At 35.9% G+C, this 25,034-nt stretch overlaps 2 protein-coding genes and 2 long non-coding RNA genes across 4 annotated transcripts; 2 read left to right on the plus strand and 2 right to left on the minus strand.

Moving 5' to 3' along the window:
* Nucleotides 1-1,142: 1,142 nt before the first annotated feature.
* LOC108451576 (uncharacterized) lies at nt 1,143-2,547 on the plus strand. The gene is made up of 2 exons (XM_017749250.1): nt 1,143-1,370; nt 2,095-2,547. Exons 1-2 carry the CDS (start codon nt 1,143-1,145, stop codon nt 2,545-2,547), a joined length of 681 nt encoding a protein of 226 aa, XP_017604739.1.
* A 5,227-nt stretch (nt 2,548-7,774) lies between these two features.
* LOC128292775 (uncharacterized) lies at nt 7,775-8,798 on the minus strand. Its single transcript, XR_008282687.1, has 3 exons — nt 8,748-8,798; nt 8,068-8,535; nt 7,775-7,953 (listed from the first exon to the last, which is right to left on the minus strand). It is a non-coding gene; the product is annotated as an uncharacterized LOC128292775 (long non-coding RNA).
* A 12,625-nt stretch (nt 8,799-21,423) lies between these two features.
* LOC108450438 (uncharacterized) lies at nt 21,424-22,154 on the plus strand. The gene is made up of 2 exons (XR_001866235.2): nt 21,424-21,704; nt 21,994-22,154. It is a non-coding gene; the product is annotated as an uncharacterized LOC108450438 (long non-coding RNA).
* A 632-nt stretch (nt 22,155-22,786) lies between these two features.
* LOC108450437 (uncharacterized) lies at nt 22,787-24,428 on the minus strand. Its single transcript, XM_017748061.2, has 2 exons — nt 23,882-24,428; nt 22,787-23,776 (listed from the first exon to the last, which is right to left on the minus strand). Exons 1-2 carry the CDS (start codon nt 24,209-24,211, stop codon nt 22,940-22,942), a joined length of 1,167 nt encoding a protein of 388 aa, XP_017603550.1. The 5' UTR covers nt 24,212-24,428; the 3' UTR covers nt 22,787-22,939.
* Between the last annotated feature and the right edge of the window lie 606 nt (nt 24,429-25,034).

Genomic DNA, 25,034 nt, shown 5'->3' on the forward strand with positions numbered 1-25,034 from the left:
CCCTACAAGGGACCCCCACTCGTGACTAGTGGGTACCGGGCTCGCTAGAGGTGTCAGTCCCAGGATTAGAAAAGGCTATGTGCTCTGCAGGCATGTGTCTAATAAGCCAGGGGATGCCCAGGGAATTTTAGCACCAAAGACAAGGAATGCCAGTGCCATCGGCCCCAAGACCCAGAGAGAATAGTGAGCCCTATTGTGAGCTATAATAGTATTAGTAGGAACATATATAAATACCCTCTGCGTTTCCCTTAATACGATACAAGAAAAATATTATTCAACAATTCTATTAACAAAATCATGTAGAATTTAAATATAATAATATTACCAATTACTTTACACAGATCAATATTAAAATCTGAATTGAACACTAAAAAGTTTACATAATTACCTTCAGGTATCAAACTATCAAGTACCAAATTAGGCCAAAAATTAACATAGTAGACATTAAAAAAATGTCAAACTTGCGTACCAATTAATACATTAAGCCTTAATATAATTACACGATAATTTTTAAAATAAATAACAACTGTTTAATTTAAGAAAATGTATTTATAAGCCACAACTAATTAACAATAAAAATAATTAAAATTAAAAGTAATTAATTATGTTTATAAACGTTTTGAAATAAATATACGTATGATATAATTTTAACTACTTATATATTATAATGGGTGAAAATAGTTTATTAAAGTAATAGTCATTAAAGTGACTTTATTATAGAAACTTGATCAAAGATAGAAAATATTTTAAAGAAGTAATTACCTTAAGCAAAAGTTGTATTGTATTGTAGAAGGATCAAAATGTGATCGGTTATATCTCTTGTCATCAAAATGTGAAAGTTACAAGTGATCCAAAAACAATGTCACTTGGTAATTAAGCAAGAGTTGTCACTATTAATAGTGATCGGTTATGTTTCTTGTCATCAAAAGTTATATCACTTCATTAATAACAAAGAGTCGTAACTATTCAAGTTAATACCTATTGAATAATTATGCTTGTGGTTAAAGATATAACTATTCCTTTGAGTAGTTATATCCCTATGAAGAGACAAGACTTCCTATAAATAGGAAATAAATTTCACTTATTGGGTAGTTAAGTCTCTATGAAGTGGAGCCATCTCCGCTTCGTTTTTTGGCTCGAGGATGGTAGATGGATGGGATCTGATTAGCACTGAGTTTTGGTTTGATGTAAATGGTGGAGTCACGAATTCTGTAACAGACCATCGCCAATTGAATCAAGGTGAAACATCAGAAGCTTCATACCAAACCACATCAGATGGTGGTGGCGGCAGTAGAGCTAAGCTTACTCCAGCTCAAAAAAAAAAAGAAAACAAAAGACTAAGTGATCACAAGTATAGGCAAAAGCGCAAGGTAAACTAAATGGGGGAACTTTATAATTGCCATGGTTTTTGTTGTTTTGATGTTAAACATTTTGTAGTGCAAATAACAACATATGAACAGATTGCCTAGATTAAACACTTGAAAGAGGAAAATGAATAGTTAAATGTTGAGAATAAAAGGTTTAAACAGAAAATAAGATTGTTGCTCCGCCATGGGCAACTTGAGCATCAATATTTTGCAGCCTAGGTATCCAAGTGTTTGGTTATTTTGAGGTTTCCACTCTTTTCATGCTCCATCAATATTCAGATATGATGATCTATTTATGAAGATTGCTACAGATATGATAATTTTTTAAATCAAAGGTTAATGAAATATCTTTAGTTTCTTGTTTCTAAACGCTAATGTCATTTGTGTTGTTTCCTATAATTTGTAGGACCACCATGAATTTAGACCTGAAGCTTCAGACAACGTATAGCAACTGCTTTAGATCTTTATGAGTCTATTGGTTTTAAGATATCTTGAAATATGATTGCTAGTTATCTAAGAATCAGTATCTCATACATATATATTTGCTTAGAATAATATCCTGCTTGTGATGAATGGCTATTTGGTCGAGAGGAAACGTTGCAAAACAAGTGAAATAAGATGTGTTAGAAAGAGGCAGAGAGGAATATCAAATGCGATATGAATTGTGTGTAAACTTCTTCTGATTTTGGAATCCTAATTTGCTTTTCCTTCTAATTTATTGTTTCAGCTCAACAGTTTACAAAAGAATAGGTTAAAAAATCTACAGCAGAAAAATTCTAAAGCTGGAACATGTATTAATGATGATAAACCCATTTTTGACCTCTTTATGAAAATCAATATTGATGAGGAGAGTAAAGTGAAGTTATCGGGCTTCAATGGCTTATATAGGGAGTCTGCCACGATAGGTAAATATCGTTTCCCACTGTCCTTACATCCGACTCTAACGCTCATCATTAATGTCTATGGTGATGTTGCTGCAACAAGTAAGATGAACCCAAATAGTGCCGAGAAGATCTACGTAATGTTTTGTGCTTTGATCAAAGAGATGCATGATCTACGACTTGAGCAAATCACTGAGTGTAGGATATTGAAGTGGAGAGATGCCGTCAAGGATGCTTTACGTATGAATTTCAAGGTGGATTTTAGTTGGGTTTTTACAATAAAAAACAGAAAAACATGAAAGAAAAGAAACTGAAGAATGAAAGATGATCAACAAAAACTGTTAGTTGATATGTTTTTCATTAAAACATTGTCCCCTTTTGTTACAAATAATTAACTAATACATAACAACTCTCACTAATGACATTGAAACTCACAAAACATAACTTGCACATATAAATAAGCTGGCTTATCAGCTAAATCATCGCCTAAACATAAACAAATAAGCTAACTAGTCTTTGGACAATAGTAAGACTGATTACAAAATAAACTAGACTAGTTTGAAAGAAAAAACAAAAATAGTTGCATGGTTAAGCACCAAAACATCCTTGATGTTGCATTGCTAGCCATTTTCAACACTCTTTCTTGGCCTTTATGCAGCAAACACCAATATTTCTTCTCAAACTCTCAAATCTAGTAGCTCCAATGGGCTTGGTTAAAATGTCAGCAAACTAGTCTTCTAAACTGCAATGAATCAGGTTGACCTCTTTTGATTGCTCACCTTTCTTTACAAAATGATATCTATTATTAAAATGCTTTCTTTTTCCATGAAACACTGTATTCTTTGCAATTGCAACAGCAGACTGATTATCAACATCAATCTTTGTTGCTTCCCCTTGACTTAGATTCAAATCACACAAAAACTTTCTCAGCCAAATGGCTTGATTAACAGCTGTAATAGCTGTAATGTACTCTACTTCTACTGTTGATTGTGCCATTTTTTGTTGCTTCTTCGAGCTCTAACAAAAAACTCTTGAGCTTAAGGTGAAAAAAAATACCCTAAGGTGATTTTCATATCATCAATAGAACTAGCCTAGTCATTGTCTGAGTATCCAATTGAGCTCTTCAGTTTTCATAAATTTCACCCCAAAGTTAAGAGTTCCTTTTACATATCTTAGGACTCTCTTAGTTGCTTTGAAATAAGCAACATTACATTAATGTATCAACCTTGATAGAAGGCTGACTGCAAACATAATGTCAAGCCTCAATATTGTTAAATAGAGAAAACAAACTACAGGGCTTCTATAACCCTTTTCATCCACTTTCCTATAGTCACCTTTGCTGAAAAGCTTCTCATTTTGTGCCACTGAAGTGCTTGCAGTTTTGCAGTTTCCTATGTAGAACTTATTCAAAATATTCAAAGAAAATACTTGTCTACTTATAAAAATAGCATGTTAAGTCTGGATTACCTTCATGCCAAGAAAGTAAGTCATCTCCCCTAAATCAGACATCTCAAACACAACTTGCATCTGCTTCTTAAATTCATCAATCAACTCATTTCTGCTACCAACTACAAGCAAATCATCCACATACAATGACACAACCAATAAAGTCTCATTCTCAAATTTTTTAACATAAAGAGTAGATTCACTAATACTCTTTTCAGACCTAAGCTTTGACAAATAAGCATCAATTCTGTCATAATAGGCTCTTGGAGCCTGTTTTAGGCCATACAAAGCTTTCTTAAGCTTATAAACTTTGGATTCTTCGCCAATCACTTTGAAACCTTGTAGTTGTTCAACAAAGATCTCCTTCTTGAAAAAACCATTCAAAGAATCATATTTTACATCCAACTGATAGGTAAATTTGGTAAGTTATATGACATGACTTATTAGATGGTGTATTGACATGAATTGAATATGAAAATGACATAGTATTATATGTTATTATGAATGCATGAATGAATGAATGATATGTAAATTATACTTATATTAAAATGTTTGATGTGTTTGGGTACCAATTAAGGCAAGTTGTTTCGAATGGTTTTGGTATATGTTAAATGATGGATTGGCGTGTATGTTTTGTAACATCCCAAATTCTTAATTTTAAATTTGTAAATTATGACTAGAGTGAGCTATTGGGTTAATGGTTGATGGTTTCTAAACTAACTAAAAATTTGATTAAGGCAAGCGCACCTATCGAACAGTAGTATAGTTATGGCGAGACCGAAAATATCGTATCCACAAGGACTAAAAGTACTGGTACTTACTATCTTTTTACTATCTAACCTAAGAATTAGATGTTTTTAAACTAAGACTAACTATTTAATTAACTAAGAGAAACGACAGAGATGAAAGTTAAAAATACTTTTGGAAAACCGATGGAGAAGACAATACCCAAGGAAGAATCCACCTAAACTTCACTTATTACTTCTGAATTAGACGATTTGTTCACTTGATTTATCACGTAGAAATCCCTGATTTATGTTATTATCTCTTTCGAGACTAGAAACAACTGACTCTAGGTTGATTAATTGAAATCTCTTTCTAATTAAAACCCCTATTGTCGCATTAACTCGATCTATGGATTCCCTTATTAGATTTGACTCTAATCCGACAGATTTATGTCGTCCTATCTCTAGGATTGCATGCAACTCCACTTAATTATGGAAGATCTACTCTTAAATAGTGATTTTGCTCCACTGAGTAAGCACATCAAAACCTGAATCAATATCCTGGAATATTAAAGTAAGAATTAAAACTCATAATTAAGAATAAGAAAAAGTATTTATCATATAGTTCAAATAGTAATAAGATCCGTCTTAAGTTTCATATCCTTTAGGTATTTAGGGAGTTTAGTTCATAATAGTGGAAAACATCTCAAAATTTGGAAAACAACAAAACATAAAGAAACCCCAAGAACTTCTAGGAAATTGGATGTGTCTTGCAATAAATCCTGCTTCTGAACTGATTCCAATGACTATCCTTTAGTATTCTTTGCCTTCTACTTTGCGCGTCCCCTTTTAATCCTCTTCTATGGTGTTTATATAGACTTTGGAATGCGTCCAAACCCTTAAAATTAGTCTTTTCCAAGTAAAATTAGATTTGGTCTCGACAGGGACACGGCCGTGTGCCATGCCCGTGTGAAGGTGCTCAAGCCGTGTGTAATTCTGAGTTAGTTTTTAGTCAACACGGTCATGTCACACGAGCGTGTGGCCTGCCCGTGTGTTACACACGGGCATGTGGATTACCCGTATGGAAGTGCCTAGGCCGTGTGAAACATTGATTTAAGCCCATTTTGTCTGTTTTTGGCCCGTTTCTTGCTCTTTTTGCTATCTTAAGCTCTCCTAAGTATAAAACATGAAATCATCGGATTAGGAGCATCGACTTCACTAAATCTTATGATAAATCATCCAAAAATATGCCAAACATGGGATAAAAAAAATGTATATATTATGGTTTATCAATAGTTAAGAGATAATAAGTAGTTAGTGTAATTGTCTCATCCATTCTTTTTGCTGTTGCTGTTTAACACATTTTCTTCCCCAAGAATTTTATTTTATTTTCTTATTCTTCCTTTCTCATCTATTAAGCTCTCCAAAACCTTAGTCTTTTGCATCATTTTTTGTTGTCCACCCCTCTTCTTTTGGTGGTGGTTTGTAGTTCATTTTTTTCATCACTAGCTGCTCTCTATTTTTTTCCAGCCTTTGATTTTATGCTTTTAATCACTCAAAAATTGCCCACTTTGATACTTAGTTGCGATTTGGTTATTCAAGTCACTCTATTCACTGAATGACCAAAGGCATGTTTTGTTTCCCTTGTGTAGGGTATTTTCAAGGATATATATGGAGGGGTTGGAGGCTACGGTTAGGGATATAACTGTTGATGAGATTCGTAGCACTATTTTAAATAGGGGTTCGCTGAAGGCCCTGGGATCAAATAGTTTTCATACTTTATTCTACAAGAACCAGCAGGAGACTATTGTCCAGAATGTGTGTTCTTGGATTTAAGGAATTTTTGCAAGTGGTTCAATTAATTATTCTGTTAATAAAACCTTGTTGGTCTTGATCCCTAAAGTTAAAAGTCCAAAATCCTTATCCTAATTTTACCCTATCAGCCTTTGTAATGTTTTGTATAAGATTATTACAAAGATTTTTGCTAATCGATTTAAGCCTGTGTTTTCTAGACTCATTGCTTAGAACCAAGTCAATTTTTTTACAGAGAAGCAAATTACTGACAATATTATTATTTCCAAGAGGTCATTCACTCAATGGGAACTAAGAAGGGTAGAAAATGGATGATGGCAATAAAGGTGGATCTAGGAAAGGCCTATGATAGATTGTGATGAGACACTATCAAAGACACGTTAGTTGATGCATGTATCCCTTCCTCTTTGTTTAGGATTATTATAGGATGCATTTCTACTATATCTATACAATTTTTTTGGAACGGAAGCCTTATGGAGAGGCTTAGGTTGAGGAATTCGTCAAGGGTGCCCTTTTTCCTCGTATCAATTTATTCTTTGCATAGAGTAATTAGGTCAGCTTACTCATAAAGAAGTTAAGGACAATTCTTGGAGACTTAATTATAAAAAATGGCCCGTCTTTATCACATGTGTTCTTTACTGATTACATTTTCTTGTTTGCGAAAGCGGATGTGAATCAGGCACGGATGGCGAGAAAAGTTCTTGATTTTTTGGGGCTCTATTGGGTCATAAAGTGAATGCTAGCAAGACAAAGGTATTATTCTCTAAAAAAGTTCAGCCTCTTGAAAAAGATGGAATTTGTAGTATTCTTAGCTTTATTGAGACGAATGATTTGGGCTCTTATTTGGGCATGCCTTTGCTACATCAAAGGGTAACAACTAGCACTTTCAGTTTATAGTAGATAAAATCAGGAGGAAGTTAGATAGTTGGAATGCTAAAATGTTGCCCATGGCAAGAAGAGTTATTCTGGCACATTCGGTTCTTATGGTGATACCCAATTATTTTATGCAAACTGTTAAAATCCTTGTTAGTATTTATGCCGAAATTGAAAGAATTGCGTGAGGTTTTCTTTGGGGAAAAGATACAGGAAGGCAGGGATATATTTGGTTAAATGGTTGGATTGTTGTCAAACTCACAATGAAGGTCTCGACATTCAGAATATTAAGGAGAAAAATGAATCATTTTTGCTTAAGTTGGGATTTACTCTTCTCAATAATAAGCAAGCATTGTGGGTTAAGATCCATAGAGCCAAATACGGAGGTTTGTCCTGAATATATATCGAGGAGATCGTGCTATTTTGTTTGGAGATCATTGTCTAAAGTTTAGCCAATCTTTCATCAAAACCTTGCTTGGTGAGTGGGAGATGGTAGTCGTATAAAGGTTTGGACTGATAATTGTATCCCAAAGATTGGGCCATTAACCAACTTCTATCATAATACTGAGAATATTAATTTGAATACAACCTTAGGAGATTTCATTAACTGATTGTAGTTGGGATTGGAATTTTCTAAGCTTTTTTTATGGATAATAACATCTTGTCTTATATTGTGGCTGTTTCATGTCCAATCCCTTTAGTCAACAATGCTGAGTTGATCTTTAGATGCTCTAACCATGGTAAGTTTATTGTTAAATCCACTTATAAGTTTATCACGCATGATTCTTGTTGGAAACTGGCCTGCATGCATGTAGCACCCCAAACCCGGCCCAGAAGTTATAGCCGGATCTGGCATGCCACATCAAAAACGTTAAAAAAATTTTCCATTCTAAGTCCAGAAAATCGTACTTGATGTTCAAAAGATTAATTCATTAAGAGTTAAAGTGAATAGAAGCTGTGCACCAGGTAGGAAACCGGAAAAGAGGTGGTGAGTCCATCGGACTATTTAAGTACCAAGCTTCCTTCGGATCCAATCCTAGACATGCATACCGCCATTGCCACACCTTAACGTCATGGATATTTCTAGGAAACCGATTTGATTAAGTCATTTTTAGGAAAAGTGATTAATTTTGGAAAATACTTTCATTGCGGAAGCTTTGCTTGTTGTTGTGTTATTTTGAAATCAACTGTTGTTTTTGAAAACGCGCCCTAAAGCTATCCAATTTCAACAGTTAAAATAAGTAATACCTATCTTAGTAATATATATTAAAACCATTAAAAATAATTAAGCGGCCTTATTACATTTAAAAGCCCAAAACCTCAAATATAATTAAAAGAATGTCCAATTCACCAGAAGAAAATCAAACTTTCAGAACAGGTGGCCACTCCGAATTCCCTCACAACTCCAAGCCCACTATGGTTGGGGATTACCTGCGTGGATGAAAATAAAAGGGGTGAGTTTGGGGAAACTCAGTGTAAATTAACCCAACCATAGTCTATATCACTCAAACCACGAAAATAGAATAAGTTGGCCTTAGCCCGAATGCAATTCGAATAAAGCCCATAGGCCCATAATGAACGTAATGATATTACATGTTTATGCGAAACCCAACCATATCCAACCGTATACACCCTGTACCAACCTTACACCATGTGGAGAGACAACTCGACCCACCCAACCGCTACACACCACGGAATTTGCAGACGGTGCGCGAGCAGAATAATGTGACAGAGTCACCAGATCTGATAATCGTGGCGAGCCACTGTATCAGATATATGTGGCGAGCCACCAGATCGAATATTTGTGGCGAGCCACCAGATCGAGATATTTGTGGCATAGCCACCGTAACGCTTCCTCCATAATATAACCCATGTCCCCGCAATGATATATAATCATGGCATACATCATACGTAATCGATCGTCATGCTTTTCACCAAAATTAACCCTAGGGGTATAACAGTAATTTTTCATACATAGAGGTATTATAGTAATTTAGCTACTTTTAGGGTTTTCATGCATATCCTAACTATTTACGTACTATCAGAACACTTACCGCGCATACTTACCGAATTGGACCCGTTGGCCCATGAACCCGATATTTGGCCCATTAAGCCCAAATTATCAAAATGTACTAAATCGCGTCTTCGCAGTTTATTACTTTAGATTACCAAATATACAAACCCAACTATCTTACGAGCATTCGCACACTCGCAAATTCCCAAAGTACTGACTTTTCGGCATTTCGGCATTTCGCTTTTGCCAATCTAGTCTATGAGAGGTGTCGATTACACACATTTTGCAACGATATCTTGTGAGATCCACACACGAACCGCCTACAATTGGATTACTAACACGTTAATCTAACTATTCAAATACAAACTACGTATTAACCCCTTACAATATTCGGCCAACCACACCTACAGATCATAGTAAGCTTATAAGAAATCAATAAGCAACTCATTAACAAATTTCTGTCAATGTTTACCACATAATCATAATTTCACTGCAAGCTGTCTTCCTGAGCAACAGTCACTAAATCATTTATAACTAGAGCTACGAAACTCCAAATCAAGTTCCGTTAATTTTCCCTGAAAATAGACTCATATATCTTCTATCCATAAAGTTTTCAGAATTTTTTGTTTAGCCAATCAATACCAGAATTTTCTAAAAATTTCCCATGTTTCACTATTTGACTAATCTGAGCACCCTTTATTTCGAATCAAATTTCTCATTGTACAGAATTCAAAATATGTTCTTGTTTATTTCATTAGAAACTAGACTCAATAAGCTTTAATTACATAATTTATTCAGCTTCTAATTCTTCTCCCACAATTTATGGTGATTTTCCAAAGTCACATTACTGCTGCTGTCCCAAGCAGATTTATTACCAAATCACTCTTTCACACATACCTTGCATGCATGTTATTTAAACATGTATATCACCAATCAATCATCACATATCTATGATTTTACTTAAGTATAATCTCCATTTCATCATTTTAAAGCACAACATGTTAGCTGATTTTTCCTTTAACATCTAAGGCACATGCATGCTCATTTGTTTGGCTCAACTTCACCTATCTTCCATTTTTCATCAAAAGAACATGAAACAACAACCATTTCCTTCATTTTAATTCATGACTAAATGCTCACAACACAACTAAAAATCAAAATATGCTTCAAGAGTTAAGGTAGAATCAAGAAGAACTCATGAACCTCAAAATAGAAGCAAGGTACCAAGAACTTACCTTCAATTTTCCTCCTCCTAATGACCGAATACTCAAGAGCTTTCTCCTCTCCTTTCTCTTCTCTAACTTTCAGCTATGATGAACAAAGATGGACAAAACTTTGTTCTTTTCACCTCTTTTTCTTTTAATAAAACTTCATATTTCATCCATTTAATTCTTTAATACAAAAGACATGAAATTCTTATCATGAAACATTTACCTAACTCATTATCATGAAACATTTACCTAACCCATTATCATGGAACATTTACCAAACCTATTATCATGAAGCATTTACCTAACCCATTATCATGGAACATTTACCTAACCTATTATCATGGAACATTTACCTAACCTATTATCATGGAATATTTACCTAACCTATTATCAATTTGTATCAATTTGTACCATAAATTATGGATATCAAATGTACATTTTGTCTACAACAACATGATGACTGGCCACTTCATGTAAAATGGGAGGTTTGTCAAGCAAATCTTCCTATTTTGCACTCCTATTTATTTGGTCACTTCAATTTAGCCTATAGCATTTTCAAACATTTTCACATAGGTCCTATTTCATAATTTCACACCTTTTTTCTTATGGAACAAAAATTAACTAAAATTGTCGGGTTCTATCTTAAGTTTGGGCTTTCTAGAGGCCCACTAACATAATTAAACCTATGCCAACATTCACAGAATTCCCGAAAATTGGGGCGTTACAACTCTACCCTTTTTAAAGAAATTTCGTCCTCGAAATTTACCTAATCCAAACAGATGAGGGTATTGCTGTTGCATCGTCTCTTCTGGCTCCTAAACTCAGAAGTTTCCCCTTCCTTAACTTGTTGAAAATGAGCGACCAAAGACTCATTGTTCAACTGCTTTTCCTTAATCGATCCACCCGTGTTGGCCTCACTTGCAACTCAACCAATGACTTCCATCATCATACGACTCGAGACGAGCAAACATTGCTTTCAGATCGATCTGACTCTACAACTTAGAGCATCGGCTACCACATTAGCCTTGCACAGGTAATACTCGCTCGAATAGTCATAATCCTTAAGCAACTCAATCCATCTCCTTTGCCTAAGGTTCAGCTCCTTCTGAGTCAACAAATACTTAAGACTCTTGTGGTGCGTGTATATAATACACCTTTCTCCGTGCAAGTAATGTCTCCAAATCTTAAGTGCAAATATCATCTGCTGCCAACTCTAAATCATGAGTCAAATAGTTTCCCTCATGAGGCTTAAGCTATCGTGATGCATATGCAACCACCTTACCCTCTTGCATTAACACGCAACCCAAACCCACGTGTGATGCGTCCATCGCACACAAAAATCATTCCCAAACTCGTGAATTAACAAAAGTGCTTCAATGAACTTTCTTCAACTTCTCAAAAGCTTCCTACTATTTCTTAGTCCATACAAACAGACTCCTTTCCTTATGTGTTTTGTCGAGGTGCTTGTCATCACGTAAAAACCTTCCATAAACCTTCAGAGTATCATGCCACCCTAGAAAACTCCGTATTTACGACCTCCACCTAGGCGGCTTCCACTCCAAAATCGCTTAAATTTTCCGAGGTCCACCTTAATCCCTTCAAGCAGAGACCACATGTCCTAAGAAGGTTACCTCCTCAACCAAAGTTCAGACTTGCTGAACTTCACAAAGAGTTCCTTCTCCTTAATACTTACAAAGACTATACGGAGATACTCATCATGTTTCGTTTCGTTTGAGAATATACCAGATATCGTCAATAAAAACGACTACTGAACCGATCTAAAATGGTTGGAACACACGATTCATCGATCCATAAATGCAGCAGAGCGTTAAATCATCAAATGGCATAACTAGAAACTCGTAATGACCATACCGAGTCCTGAATGTCGTCTTTTGGATATCTGCCTCCTTGACCCTTAACTGATGATATCCAGATCGAAGGTCGATCTTGGAAAATACAGAAGCTCCTCTAAGCTGGTCGAATAGATCGTCAATCCTTGGAAGTTGATACTTATTCTTAATCGTCAGTTTGTTCAACTGGCGATAATCAATGCACATCCGTATCGTACCATCCTTCTTTTCCATGAATAGCATTGGTGCTCCCCATGGAGACACGCTTGGCCTAATAAAGCCCCTATCCAACAACTCTTGAATTTGAGCATTTAACTCTACTAACTCCTTCGGTGCCATCCTATACGGTGCGATAGACGCAGGCACCATTCCAGGCAACAAGTCTATTCCAAACTCAACTTCTCAATTCGGAGGCAATCTTGGAAGCTCCTCCGGAAAAACATCTTGGAACTCATTTACGGTCCTAACCTTATCCACAATCAGTCCCTCCTCTTCCGGCTGACTTACAAATACCAATTAGGCCTCACAACTTTTTCGAATCCACTTTTCGGCTCTTAATGCCGACACCACATTGGACAAATAATCCCTTCTCTCACCTATCACCATAACCTCCTCATCCTTTGTAGTTCTTAACACCATTCGTTTAGCAGCACAATCCAGAGTCGCCTTATGCTTAACAAGCCAATCTATTCCCAGAATGAGGTCAAACTCTCCGAACGGTAACTCCATCAGATTTCCAGGAAAAACCTTGCCTTGAGTTTCAAAGGGTACATTCCTATACAGTTTGTCTACCCTAACCGAAAGTGACCCAAGGGACTTAGTACAGATACCCCACTCACAATCTCCTCGAGCAAAGCAAGTCATCCATAATCCGCTCGTGGCCTCCAACCAATATTCGCCACATTCGGGCTATACCGACACGCCCCTAAAGATCTCCGTTCCGTTAGTCCCGAAGTCATTCAGAAATAGATCCCTGAATTTCGTTGCTCGAACTTGCTCCGGCAACCCTTTCCAAAACACGAAGCATTGCCTGTGACAGGGCATTATCCTCGGCACCACGGTCATGAGACTCTACCTCTGTTGCCGGTGGTACCGGTGCATCCACCGCTGGCATATGTCTCAAAGACGAAGATCTCGCTCGAGCATGTTCTCGACTACTTCCACGGCCTCTTGTACTCATATCGTATTATCTTGATTACGAATTTTTATGCATCAATTAATATTCCAGTGTTTATTACAGATGTTTTATGAATCAGACAGTAGTTCAGAGTTTGTTTTCGCAGAATCGAAGTCTAGCTACAGTTTCAGTCTCTTATCAGATTTTCCTATGGTTTCAGTATCATCCTATCTAGAGTATCCTAATAGGGTTTCAGTACAGATAGATAATTCAGGAAAATATTCAGAAAAGTTTAGAGTAATACTTACAGGCTTGAGCCGGAGATTCGGAATACCACCTTCTAAAGATCTAAATTTCAAAAACTGCGTTTTTCGCAATCTTTATAAAATTTTTGTTTTCGAAGATCTAAATTTTGTAAACCCATTCCACAGCCGAGCTGTTGTAACCTAGGCTCTAATACCACTAAATGTAGCACCCCAAACCCGGCCCAGAAGTTATAGCCGGATCCGGCATGCCACATCAAAAACGTTAAAAAAATTTTCCATTCTAAGTCCAGAAAATCGTACTTGATGTTCAAAAGATTAATTCATTAAGGGTTAAAGTGAATAGAAGCTGTACACCAGGTAGGAAACCGGAAAAGAGGTGGTGAGTCCATCGGACTACTTAAGTACCAAGCTTCCTTCGGATCCAATCCTAGACATGCATACCGCCATTGCCACACCTTAACGTCACGGATATTTCTAGGAAACCGATTTGATTAAGTCATTTTTAGGAAAAGTGATTAATTTTGGAAAATACATTCATTGCGGAAGCTTTGCTTGTTGTTGTGTTATTTTGAAATCAACTGTTGTTTTTGAAAACGCGCCCTAAAGCTATCCAATTTCAACAGTTAAAATAAGTAATACCTATCTTAGTAATACATATTAAAACCATTAAAAATAATTAAGCGGCCTTATTACATTTAAAAGCCCAAAACCTCAAATATAATTAAAAGAATGTCCAGTTCACCAGAAGAAAATCAAACTTTCAGAGCGGGTGGCCACTCCGAAGTCCCTCACAGCTCTAAGCCCACTATGGTTGGGGATTACCTGCGTGGATGAAAATAAAAGGGGTGAGTTTGGGGAAACTCAGTGTGTAAATTAACCCAACCATAGTCTATATCACTCAAACCACGAAAATAGAATAAGTTGGCCTTAGCCGAGCAATTGAGAATAAAGCCCATAGGCCCATAATGTAATGTAATAGATATTACATGTTTATACAGAAACCCAACCATATCCAACCGTATACACCCCCGTACCAACCTTACACCATGTGGAGAGACAACTTGACCCACCCAACCGCTACACACCACAGAATTTGCAGCATGGCTGCCGTAATGATAATGTAACAGAGTCACCAGATACAGATAATCGTGGCAGAGCCACCAGAACAGATATATGTGGCGAGCCACCAGATCGATATTTGTGGCGAGCCACCAGATCGATATTTGTGGCATAGCCACCGTAACGCTTCCTCCATAATATAACCCATGTCCCCATGCAATGATATATAATCATGGCATACATCATACGTAATCGATCGTCATGCTTTTCACCAAAATTAACCCTAGGGGTATAACGGTAATTTTGCACCTAGGGGTATAACAATAATTTTCCATACATAGGGGTATTATAGTAATTTAGCTACTTTTAGGGTTTTCATGCATATCCTAACTATTTACGTACTATCGAACACTTATCACAAGATACTTACTTAATTGGACCCGTTGGCCCATGAACCCGATATTTGGCCCATTAAGCCCAAATTATCAAAATGTACGAAATCGCGTCTGCAGTTTATTACTTTAGATTACCAAATATACAAACCCAACTATCTTACGAGCATTCGCACACTGCAAATTCCCAAAGTAATCGACTTTTCGGTATTTCGGCATTTACGCTTTTGCCAATCTAGTCTATGAGAGGGTGTCGATTACACACATTGCTTGCGACGATATCTTGACGAGATCCACACACGAACCGCCTACAATTGGATTACTAACACGTTAATCTAACTATTCAAATACAAACTACGATTAACCCCTTACAATATTCGGCCAACCACACCTACAGATCATAGTAAGCTTATAAGAAATCAATAAGCAACTCATTAACAAATTTTTGTCAATGTTTACCACATAATCATAATTTCACTGCAAGCTGTCTTCCTGAGCAACAGTCACTAAATCATTTATAACTGGAGCTACAAAACTCTAAATCAAGTTTCGTTAATTTTCCCTGAAAATAGACTCATATATCTTCTATCCATAAAGTTTTCAGAATTTTTGGTTTAGCCAATCAATACCAGAATTTTCTAAAAATTTCCCATGTTTCACTATTTGACTAATCTGACCACCCTTCATTACGAATCAAATTTCTCATTGTACAGAATTCAAAATATGTTCTTGTTTATTTCATTAGAAACTAGACTCAATAAGCTTTAATTACATAATTTATTCAGCTTCTAATTCTTCTCCCACAATTTATGGTGATTTTCCAAAGTCACATTACTGCTGCTGTCCCAAGCAGATTTATTACCAAATCACTCTTTCACACATACCTTGCATGCATGTTATTTAAACATGTATATCACCAATCAATCATCACATATCTATGATTTTACTTAAGTATAATCTCCATTTCATCATTTTAAAGCACAACATGTTAGCTGATTTTTCCCTTTAACATCTAAGGCACATGCATGCTCATTTGTTTGGCTCAACTTCACCTATCTTCCATTTTTCATCAAAAGAACATGAAACAACAACCATTTCCTTCATTTTAATTCATGACTAAATGCTCACAACACAACTAAAAATCAAAATATGTTTCAAGAGTTAAGGTAGAATCAAGAAGAACTCATGAACCTCAAAATAGAAGTAAGGTACCAAGAACTTACCCTCAATTTTCCTCCTCCTAATGACCGAATACTCAAGAGCTTTCTCCTCTCCTTTCTCTTCTCTAACTTTCAGCTATGATGAACAAAGATGGATAAAACTTTGTTCTTTTCACCCCTTTTTCTTTTAATAAAACTTTATATTTCATCCATTTAATTCTTTAATACAAAAGACATGAAATTCTTATCATGAAACATTTACCTAACTCATTATCATGAAACATTTACCTAACCCATTATCATGGAACATTTACCTAACCTATTATCATGAAGCATTTACCTAACCCATTATCATGGAACATTTACCTAACCTATTATCATGGAACATTTACCTAACCTATTATCATGGAACATTTACCTAACCTATTATCAATTTGTATCAATTTGTACCATAAATTATGGATATCAAGTGTACATTTTGTCTACAACAACATGATGACTGGCCACTTCATGTAAAATGGGAGGTTTGTCATGCAAATCTTCCTATTTTGCACTCCTATTTATTTGGTCACTTCAATTTAGCCTATAGCATTTTCAAACATTTTCACATAGGTCCTATTTCATAATTTCACCCCTTTTTTCTTATGGAACAAAAATTAACTAAAATTGTTGGGTTCTATCTTAAGTTTGGGCTTTCTAGAGGCCCACTAACATAATTAAACCTATGCCAACATTCACAGAATTTGATCTATGGAGAAGGATATCACATTTGGGTAGTCAAGATGATAACCTACCTCCAGGCATTTGATCTATGGGAGGTAGTTAACTCAGATGTTGAACCAGAACCATTGAGAGCAAATCCAACAGTGGCTCAAATGAAGCAGTACTCTGAAGAAAAAAGCAAAAAGCACAAGGCTATGTCATGCATTCAGAACTGTGTTTCTGATGTTATTTTCACCAGGATCATGGCTTGTGAGACTCCAAAGCAGGCCTGGGATAAGCTTAAGGAGGAGTTCCAAGGTACTGAGAGGACAAGGCAGCAGCAGCTCTTGAACCTAAGAAGGGATTTTGAAAACTTGAAGATGAAGGAAGAAGAAACTGTCAAGAAGTATTCTAACAGAATCATGGCTGTAGTTAACAGTATAAGGCTCCTTGGTGAGCAATTTGATGAGGCAAGGATTGTGGAGAAAGTTCTCTCTACCTTACCAGAAAGGTATGAAGCAAAAATATCCTCCTTAGAGGATTCAAGGGACCCGACCAGCATCTCTTTAACAGAGCTGATCAATGCTCTGTATGCACAAGAGCAAAGGAGGGCCAGCAGACAGGAGGAGCACCAAGAAGGTGCCTTTCAAGCCGAAGCCAAGTCTGCCTCGAGCACCTCTGCCTACGAAGGCAAGAATACCTGGTCAAACGAGCCTAAAGTAGATGGTGCAGGAAGATATCCACCCTGTCCACATTGCAGAAGGGCAAGTCACCCGGGTAAAGTATGTTGGTTCAGGCCTGATGTGCAGTGTAGATTTTGCAAGAAGATGGGTCATGTAGAAAGGGTTTGCAAAAACAAAGGCAGACCAAGATACAACCAACCCCAGCAGCCAAGAGCTGAAGCTCAAGTAGTAGAAGAAGACAATGACCAAGAAGAACAAGTTTTTGCAGTTTCTTGTTCAACTGTTAAAGGAAAAGCTACAGATGGATGGTTGATAGATAGTGGTTGCACAAACCACATGACCCCTGATGCTAGTATTTTTAAGTCAATTGACAGAAGCTTCAAAACAAATGTGAAGGTCGGAAATGGACACTTCATCAAAGTTGAAGGCAAAGGAGATGTGCTGATAAGCACTCCTACAGGTACCAAACTTGTTAAAAATATCTTGTTAGTGCCTGAAATTGATAGAAATTTGCTTAGCATTGCTCAACTGCTTGAAAAGGGCTATTCAGTTGTATTCAAAGGCAAAGAATGCCTGATTAGTGATCCTAGTGGATCCAAGCTTATGACAGTAGCCATGACAGAAAAAAGTTTTATTGTGGACTGGAATAAGAGTCCAGATAGTGCCTACACAGCTGCTGCAGATGAATCCATGCTGTGTCACAAGAGGTTTAGCCATGCCAACAACATGTCAATGGCTCAGCTAACCAAAGAAGATTTGGTTAAAAATTTCACTAATTCAGTTGAGAAAGAAAAGAAATTTTTGACATTCAAAGAGGTGCATGATATGCATGAGAACCAATCATTTGCTCAGATAAAAGAATTAAAGGCACATGTAACTAGCTTGGAACTTGAGTTGAAATCATTGCAAGCAACTAATAGAGATATGGCGGAGCAGTTAGAGAACAAAGCAAGTGAAGCAGAAAAACTGGGAGAACAAAATATAAGACTCCAATCCCGCATTTCAGAAGTCGAAATAATGTTGGAAAAGAGAGAAAAAGAAATTTTTATTCTCACGAAGAAACTTGAGGATGATAACAGTGAATCATTGTCTGGTATGAAGAACTTGACTGCTCAGGAAATTAATCTGCTATCAGAGAAGGAGACTTTGCAAGCTGAGAAGGCTCTGTTGAAAGAAAATTTGGCATTTGAAGGTGATGAAGCATCAAATCAAGTACAGAGGTTAATGGATGAGGTAAACACATTGCAGCAGCAGCTGGAATCTCTTCATATCCAGAAAGCAAAATTGGAATTGCAGTTTGAGAGAAAGAAACAAAAGTCATCCGAAAAACTGAATGAAATGGAGAATCAAAAATCAGAGTTGAAGCAAATGGTCGAGGACCTTCAAAGAGATTTGGAAGCAAAAGGAGATGAGAAAAATGATTTAGTGAATAAAATCATTAGAGAATGCTTAATGAACAAGAGTTTGCAAGATGCAAGCCAAGGAGGAGTGTTGAAATCGGCTGCATGCAAAGATGTGAATTTCCAACATGTCAAGAAGCAGCCCGAGCCATGCAACACATGCAGCAACAAAGGTGGATATATAGCCCATGCAGATTCAAGCACGCAAGAACAAATACACATAAGTTACCCGGGTAAAGTACGTGTAACTGAATCTGTTTATTTTGTTTCTTTTGTAATCAAGTCTATGAAATGTGTTCTAGTTCGTTTTGAACTTAGTTTAAGCCTACATTTGATGTAGTTTGATGATGTAGGAGCTGATGACCAACTTTACTTAAGTGTACAAGTTTAGTTTTGTAAGTTCCAATGTAATAAGTGGAGTTAGGTAGTGTTTAGGTGATGAATTTGTTGATCTTTTGACCAGCCAATGACTGGTATATGTAATGGCTTTAAACCAATATTTCAAATGAATGAAATCATCAGATTTTCTTCCATATGCTCCATCTTTCTTTGCCTTCAAAATTCTGTTCTCCATTCTTGACAGTAGTTAAAAACTTGAACTTCAGCCATTTTTCCTTCATATTTTATCCGGGTATAATACACTGCTGTTAAAGTTCAGATTGAAGTTCTTACTTCATCCGGTTAAAGTGTGTTGAAACTCCAACAATTCTCTTAATCTAGAAAATAATAAATGGAAGCTTGTTTGGTCCTTTAATGGACCCCAAAAAAGTAATACATTTTCTATGGTTGGGGGGAATTTGGGAGGAATTTTTCTCTGTTCTGTTGGTGGAGTGAATCTCATTGAATTTAAAAAATGAGTTTCGTTTGGTTTTTACAGAAGTTGAATGATAGTTTTTCTTCGGAATTATTTGCTGGAATCTATGGAAGTAGAGGAATTTGTGGGTGCTTCAAGGGGAAGGCTTTAATAGCCCTCATATTCTTCATTCGGTGTAGCGCTGGGTGAGCTCCATCAAACATTACCCTACAATTTTTGCAGGTGGTACTACAAAGCAAATACGAGATCAAGTTTGGAACCCTCATCCAGTAGAGTTCATAAAGTTAAACACAAATGGTGCAATGGAGCTTATTTTAAGGGATGCTTCGGCTGCTGCTGTGGTCAGAGATAATCTTCGTTCATGGCGTAGAGAAGTTGGGAGAAATATTGGCAAATGTAGTGTTGTATAGACTGAACTTTGGGCAATCTATGATGAACTACGTGTGGCATGGGATAATTATTATGTTAATATTATGGTTAAAACAGATTGTGTACAAGCTATAGAAGCCATTTTTGATAGGACTTGTAGGCAATTGTACAGAAGCCTAATTTTGAGAATTTAAGAACTTTGTAGAAGACAATGGAGTGTGATTATTAAGAAAATTACAAGAAAGTCAATGTAGTTGCACATACATTGGCTGAAGAGATGAAAGTGTACCTTTGTGCTCCGATAGTTTTTCAGGAACCCCTGGAAGTAATTGTTGATCACTTACAATTTAATAATTGATTTATGCATGATAATACTGAAATAATACTGTAATTATTTTGGCGTTTTATTTTAAAGAAAATTAAATACTAATTTGAGTACCAAGGGTTTATTTTATTTTTTTATCTTTTAGCTAGCGTAAGTTCAGGTATACCACTACCACCTCCGATTTTTGTTGGACATGAAATTTGTGGTATTTCGACTTGATTCATCATTTTAGAGATTCCCCAATTAAAACAAACCAATCGATTTCGTTAGTCCCCTCCAATCCAAATTCACTCAATAGTGAAAAAAGCCTTTAATAAAAAATCAATTAAGTGTTTGAAAATTTATCATCATATTTAGCCTTTATTGTTCAGAATTTATATCATGTTAATCCTTCCTTTAATAGATTTAGGGTTTAACTGCGTTAATAGTAAACCATCCTTCCAAAAAGCCACATGATTGTGTTTAGGATATTCAAATGATTAACTGAATTGAATTAATACAAATTGAATTAATTAAAATTTTTAACTATTTAATCGTTAATTGAATTGAAATTTTTAAAAAATTTAATCAAATCAAAATATTTCGATTAATTCAGTCAATCTAAAATTTATATGTTTTTATTTTTTGATCAAAACAAGTATAAAATATATTAAATAAATAAATAAATTAATAATATTCATTTGACCAAAATAATCGCACTAACCAAATTAACCAAACTAACTAATATATATAATACATAATATTAATTATTAAATTAAGTTAATTAACTAATTTCAAATCGAATTAATTAATAATTAAACTTTTAAAAATTATTAATTAACCTCCAATCGATTAACTGAATTAATTCAATTTTAATTAAAATTTGAGCATCCTAATTGTGACATGCTATCTGGTTTTTAATAAAAATAAAAAATAACATGTAAAATAATTAACTCCAAAACGGTAAAAAAATTTGAAAACCTAAATTTTCATTAAACCCAAAAAGTTAATTAAACTGGTAAAAGTTTTTGTCCGAACTTCTTACTCTGGGAATGGAAGAATCGAAAGTGAAAAGGCAACCTAAGAAAAGAAAAAAAAAAAAACCCAAAATTCCCAAGCTGCAGAAGAAAGAAAATAAAAACTGTGGAATTTTCTAATTGAAGAAGGCAGTTGGTGAACTGTAAAAAGTAGATCGACTCGTTGAATTTAAATCCCTTACTGAAATCATTTTGCTGCTACAGTGCATCTGTGGAGTTGAGGTGAGTCATGAAACCCTAAATGTCGAAGTTTTAAAGATGGAGTGAAGAAGAGTAATTTATTTTTCTGAACGAACGAAACCGTAACCCTATTTTCTGAAATGGAATTTTTCTAAACGAAACAATCAAATCGATTTTTTCTGAACAAAACCCTGACACGCTTTTGTGAAATCGAATAAAAATTTTAATTTTTCTGAAACCATAAACCCTCTTTTCTGAAATGGATTCGATTTTTTGGTGAACGAAACCAGTCAAAACGAAACCCTAAAGTCCATTTTGGTATTTTTTGTAGGGCTTCCAAATAAAGAGGTGGGTAATCGAATGAGCAAGATATGGTTCTACTTTTCTTTTGGTTGAATAGCACTGAAACTTGTAAGAAAAAAAGAATCTAATGCTTCAGAACTTGTGTGCGTTTTTATTTCTTGCTATATAATCTGAGACTTTTATACATCATATGAGCTTAGTCCAAACATCATTGGTTAAGATCAAAGTAATCTCATCTTGCCATTCTTTTCCATTATATTAAAGATTCTTGAGCCACTCAAACACATTTTCTGAAATCAGTATCTGGTGTGGAGTTGTATCCCACTCAAGATTACCATTAAATTCAGATAGCCAAGGCGATCTATGTCATGTTCTGTGCTTCTGTGAAAGAGATTTGCAATCTATGCCTGAAGCAAGTTACCAAGTGGAGGGATGCAATAAAGGATGTTTTACACGTCAATTTCAAGGTGGATTTAGCCATAGACCATTTGAAGAAACTTGCTTGCGCTTACATCAGTTAGATGGAGAACTGAAAGCTGGATACTGTGTCTTTGAGGATATCAAATTTTGAGGCTCAGTTGAGTGGCGGGAAAGAAAAACAGGCTAAGATGTATGAACAGTCCAAGGTGTTCATAGATGCTGTACAAGAATTTAACGGTAAGACAATCAGCTTTGGTTTGTTTCAGAGTTTAGAAGCTTGGTTGAGCTCGGTCTAGCTGTATCAACTTTCACTTTTTAACGTTCCAGGTCAATTTAAGATACAAATTGAATTGCTCAGGTTTGCTCGATTAGGCTCGTTCACCTTATAAAATTGAGCTTAATTCTCAGACTTGGCAACTCAATTATTTAAGCTCAAATTTTAGCTTCAAACAAAGGGAAAAAAATAATTAGAAAACACAATTAGAACTGATAGCTACTCAAATCAAAGCTCGAGAATACTTAGGCTCATTTGATAGCTCTAGCTCAACATGGACCTAGCCAACACTCTTAAACATACCTGAGCCGACAGGCTTACCATTAAACTCTTCTGCAGCATCCATGAACTGCTTTGACTGCTCACATATCTTCGAATGTTCCTTTTTCTCAGCACTCAACTCAGACTCTAATTTGGATATCCTCAAACCCACATTATCCAGCTTTCGAAGCTCCATTAAACCAATGTAAGCACAAGCAATTTTCTTCAAATGTTCCATGGCAAAATCCACATTGAAATTGATGCGTAAAGCATCTTTTATCGCATCCCTCCACTTCAATATCAGATCCTCGGTGACTTGCTCCAGCTGTAGATTGCTCATCTCTTTGACAGAAGCACAGAACATGATATAAAGGGTCTCAGCAATACTTGGGTTCATCTTACTTGTTGCTGAAACATCACCGTAGACATTGATGATGTTGTTTACAATCGGATGTAGAGCTGGTGGGAAACTATATTTGCCAAGTGTCATGCGCTCACCATGTAAGCCAGTGAAGTCAGAGAACTTCACTCTGCTCTCATCATCAGCTTCAAGTTTCATAAGAATGTCAGTAATGGCCGCATCATTATTACTGCTTGTTCCAGCTTCAGTTTTGGCCTGATTTTGTGCTATACAGTCAATAGTATCAACTACATTTACTGGAACAGCTGGAAGCTGAAACTGTTTGCCAGTTGATTGGGTAATGAAACTCTCTTGTCTCAGTGGAGCTGCTGCTTGGAGTTGGCCATTGGAAAGAAGTGATCCTATTTGGTCTTTTAACCTTGTATTCTCAGCATTTAAACGTTCATTTTCCTCTTTTAAGCGTTTAATCTCAGCAATCTGTTCATCTGCTGTTTTCTGCACCGCAAAATATGAACATCAAACAAGACCAATATCTGCAGACCCAAATATGTCCTATTAACACTAGTTTTAAAGGGAGACAAAAATAGAAAAGTTGTTTACCTTGAGATTTTGCCTGTACTTGAAATCACTTTTTCTTTTGTTCTCTCTTCTTTGAGTTGGGGTAAGTTTATGTCTAGCACTACCAGATCCAGTTTTTGTTTGACATGAAGCTTCAGATGTTTCGACTTGATTCAAGTAGTCAAATAGAGGCTCCATTGGTCCATTTGTAGCAAGCCAATCGATGTCATTAGTCCCCTCGGAGAACCAAGAGTCAATAATCTTGATGTCATTTTGGGATAGAAGTTGGGAGTCTTCTGGCATCTCTGAGGTGAAATCTGGCATCTCTGAGGTGAAAAATGAAGTGGAACCATCTGATGAATAACCCTCCATGGATGCAGAATTTGCATGCTACCTTGATTTCAACCGCTCTCGCTGAGGACCTTGCAATTCAACTAGATTCCTGAGAAGTATTGTTCAATAAATGCAGGGGGATGGCAAGGGGTGTCTAGAACTTGGCGGAATCTTCCTTTCCTGCTTTAGTTGAAACCTGATTTGATCTTAACAAACAAAACTACAAAGGCCAATGGTATTTAGATTTAAGATCATTGGATTCATATTATAAGTTAAATGAGTTGACTTTTTTATTATTTGTTCACACCGTCAAAGTCAACCATTCCGTTCGAATTTGTCGTCCGAAAGTGTTAAAGCTTATCAAACTGCAGGCAAAACAGAGCGGATCCAATCTCCACAAATTCAAGCTTTAAAAGTTCCGAGTGCAAGAAAATTCAAACCTTTAATCTAAGCTCGAAACCGAACTCCAGAAATTTAAGTTCTAAAAATCTGACTCAAGCTTCAGAAAATTCAAATCTACAACAATTTAAGCTTGGTCCTGCTTAAGGTTCAAATTTATAATTAAATAGTTATTAATTTTAATTGAACAAGAAATTATGACCCTCATTCTAAATTGTTCTCAAATTTCAAAACATTCTACTTATATTTCTAAACTATCGATGTTAAATCAACGAAGCTCATTCATTATTAAAATTGTTAATTTAAGGCATAATTGCAAAAAAAAAAAAAAAAAAACCCTCAACCTTTGGGGGCATTTGGATATATGCCTTTAACCTTTTTATTTTCTGAAATCAGTCCTTCATGTAACTAATTTTTTAGAAATCAACCCAGTTGAAATGGTAATCGTCAATTGACCGTTAGT

Source organism: Gossypium arboreum, chromosome 5 (genome assembly GCF_025698485.1).
Source record: "Gossypium arboreum isolate Shixiya-1 chromosome 5, ASM2569848v2, whole genome shotgun sequence".
In the NCBI taxonomy this organism is placed as follows: Eukaryota; Viridiplantae; Streptophyta; class Magnoliopsida; order Malvales; family Malvaceae; genus Gossypium; species Gossypium arboreum.

Coding starts and splice junctions, on each gene's coding strand:
- LOC108451576 (XM_017749250.1), top strand. CDS start 1,143: ATGGTAGATGGATGGGATCTGATTAGCACTGAGTTTTGGTTTGATGTA. Junction 1,371..2,094: donor AGTATAGGCAAAAGCGCAAG/GTAAACTAAATG, acceptor TTATTGTTTCAG/CTCAACAGTTTACAAAAGAA.
- LOC108450437 (XM_017748061.2), bottom strand. CDS start 24,211: ATGGAGGGTTATTCATCAGATGGTTCCACTTCATTTTTCACCTCAGAG. Junction 23,777..23,881: donor AGTACAGGCAAAATCTCAAG/GTAAACAACTTT, acceptor TTTGCGGTGCAG/AAAACAGCAGATGAACAGAT.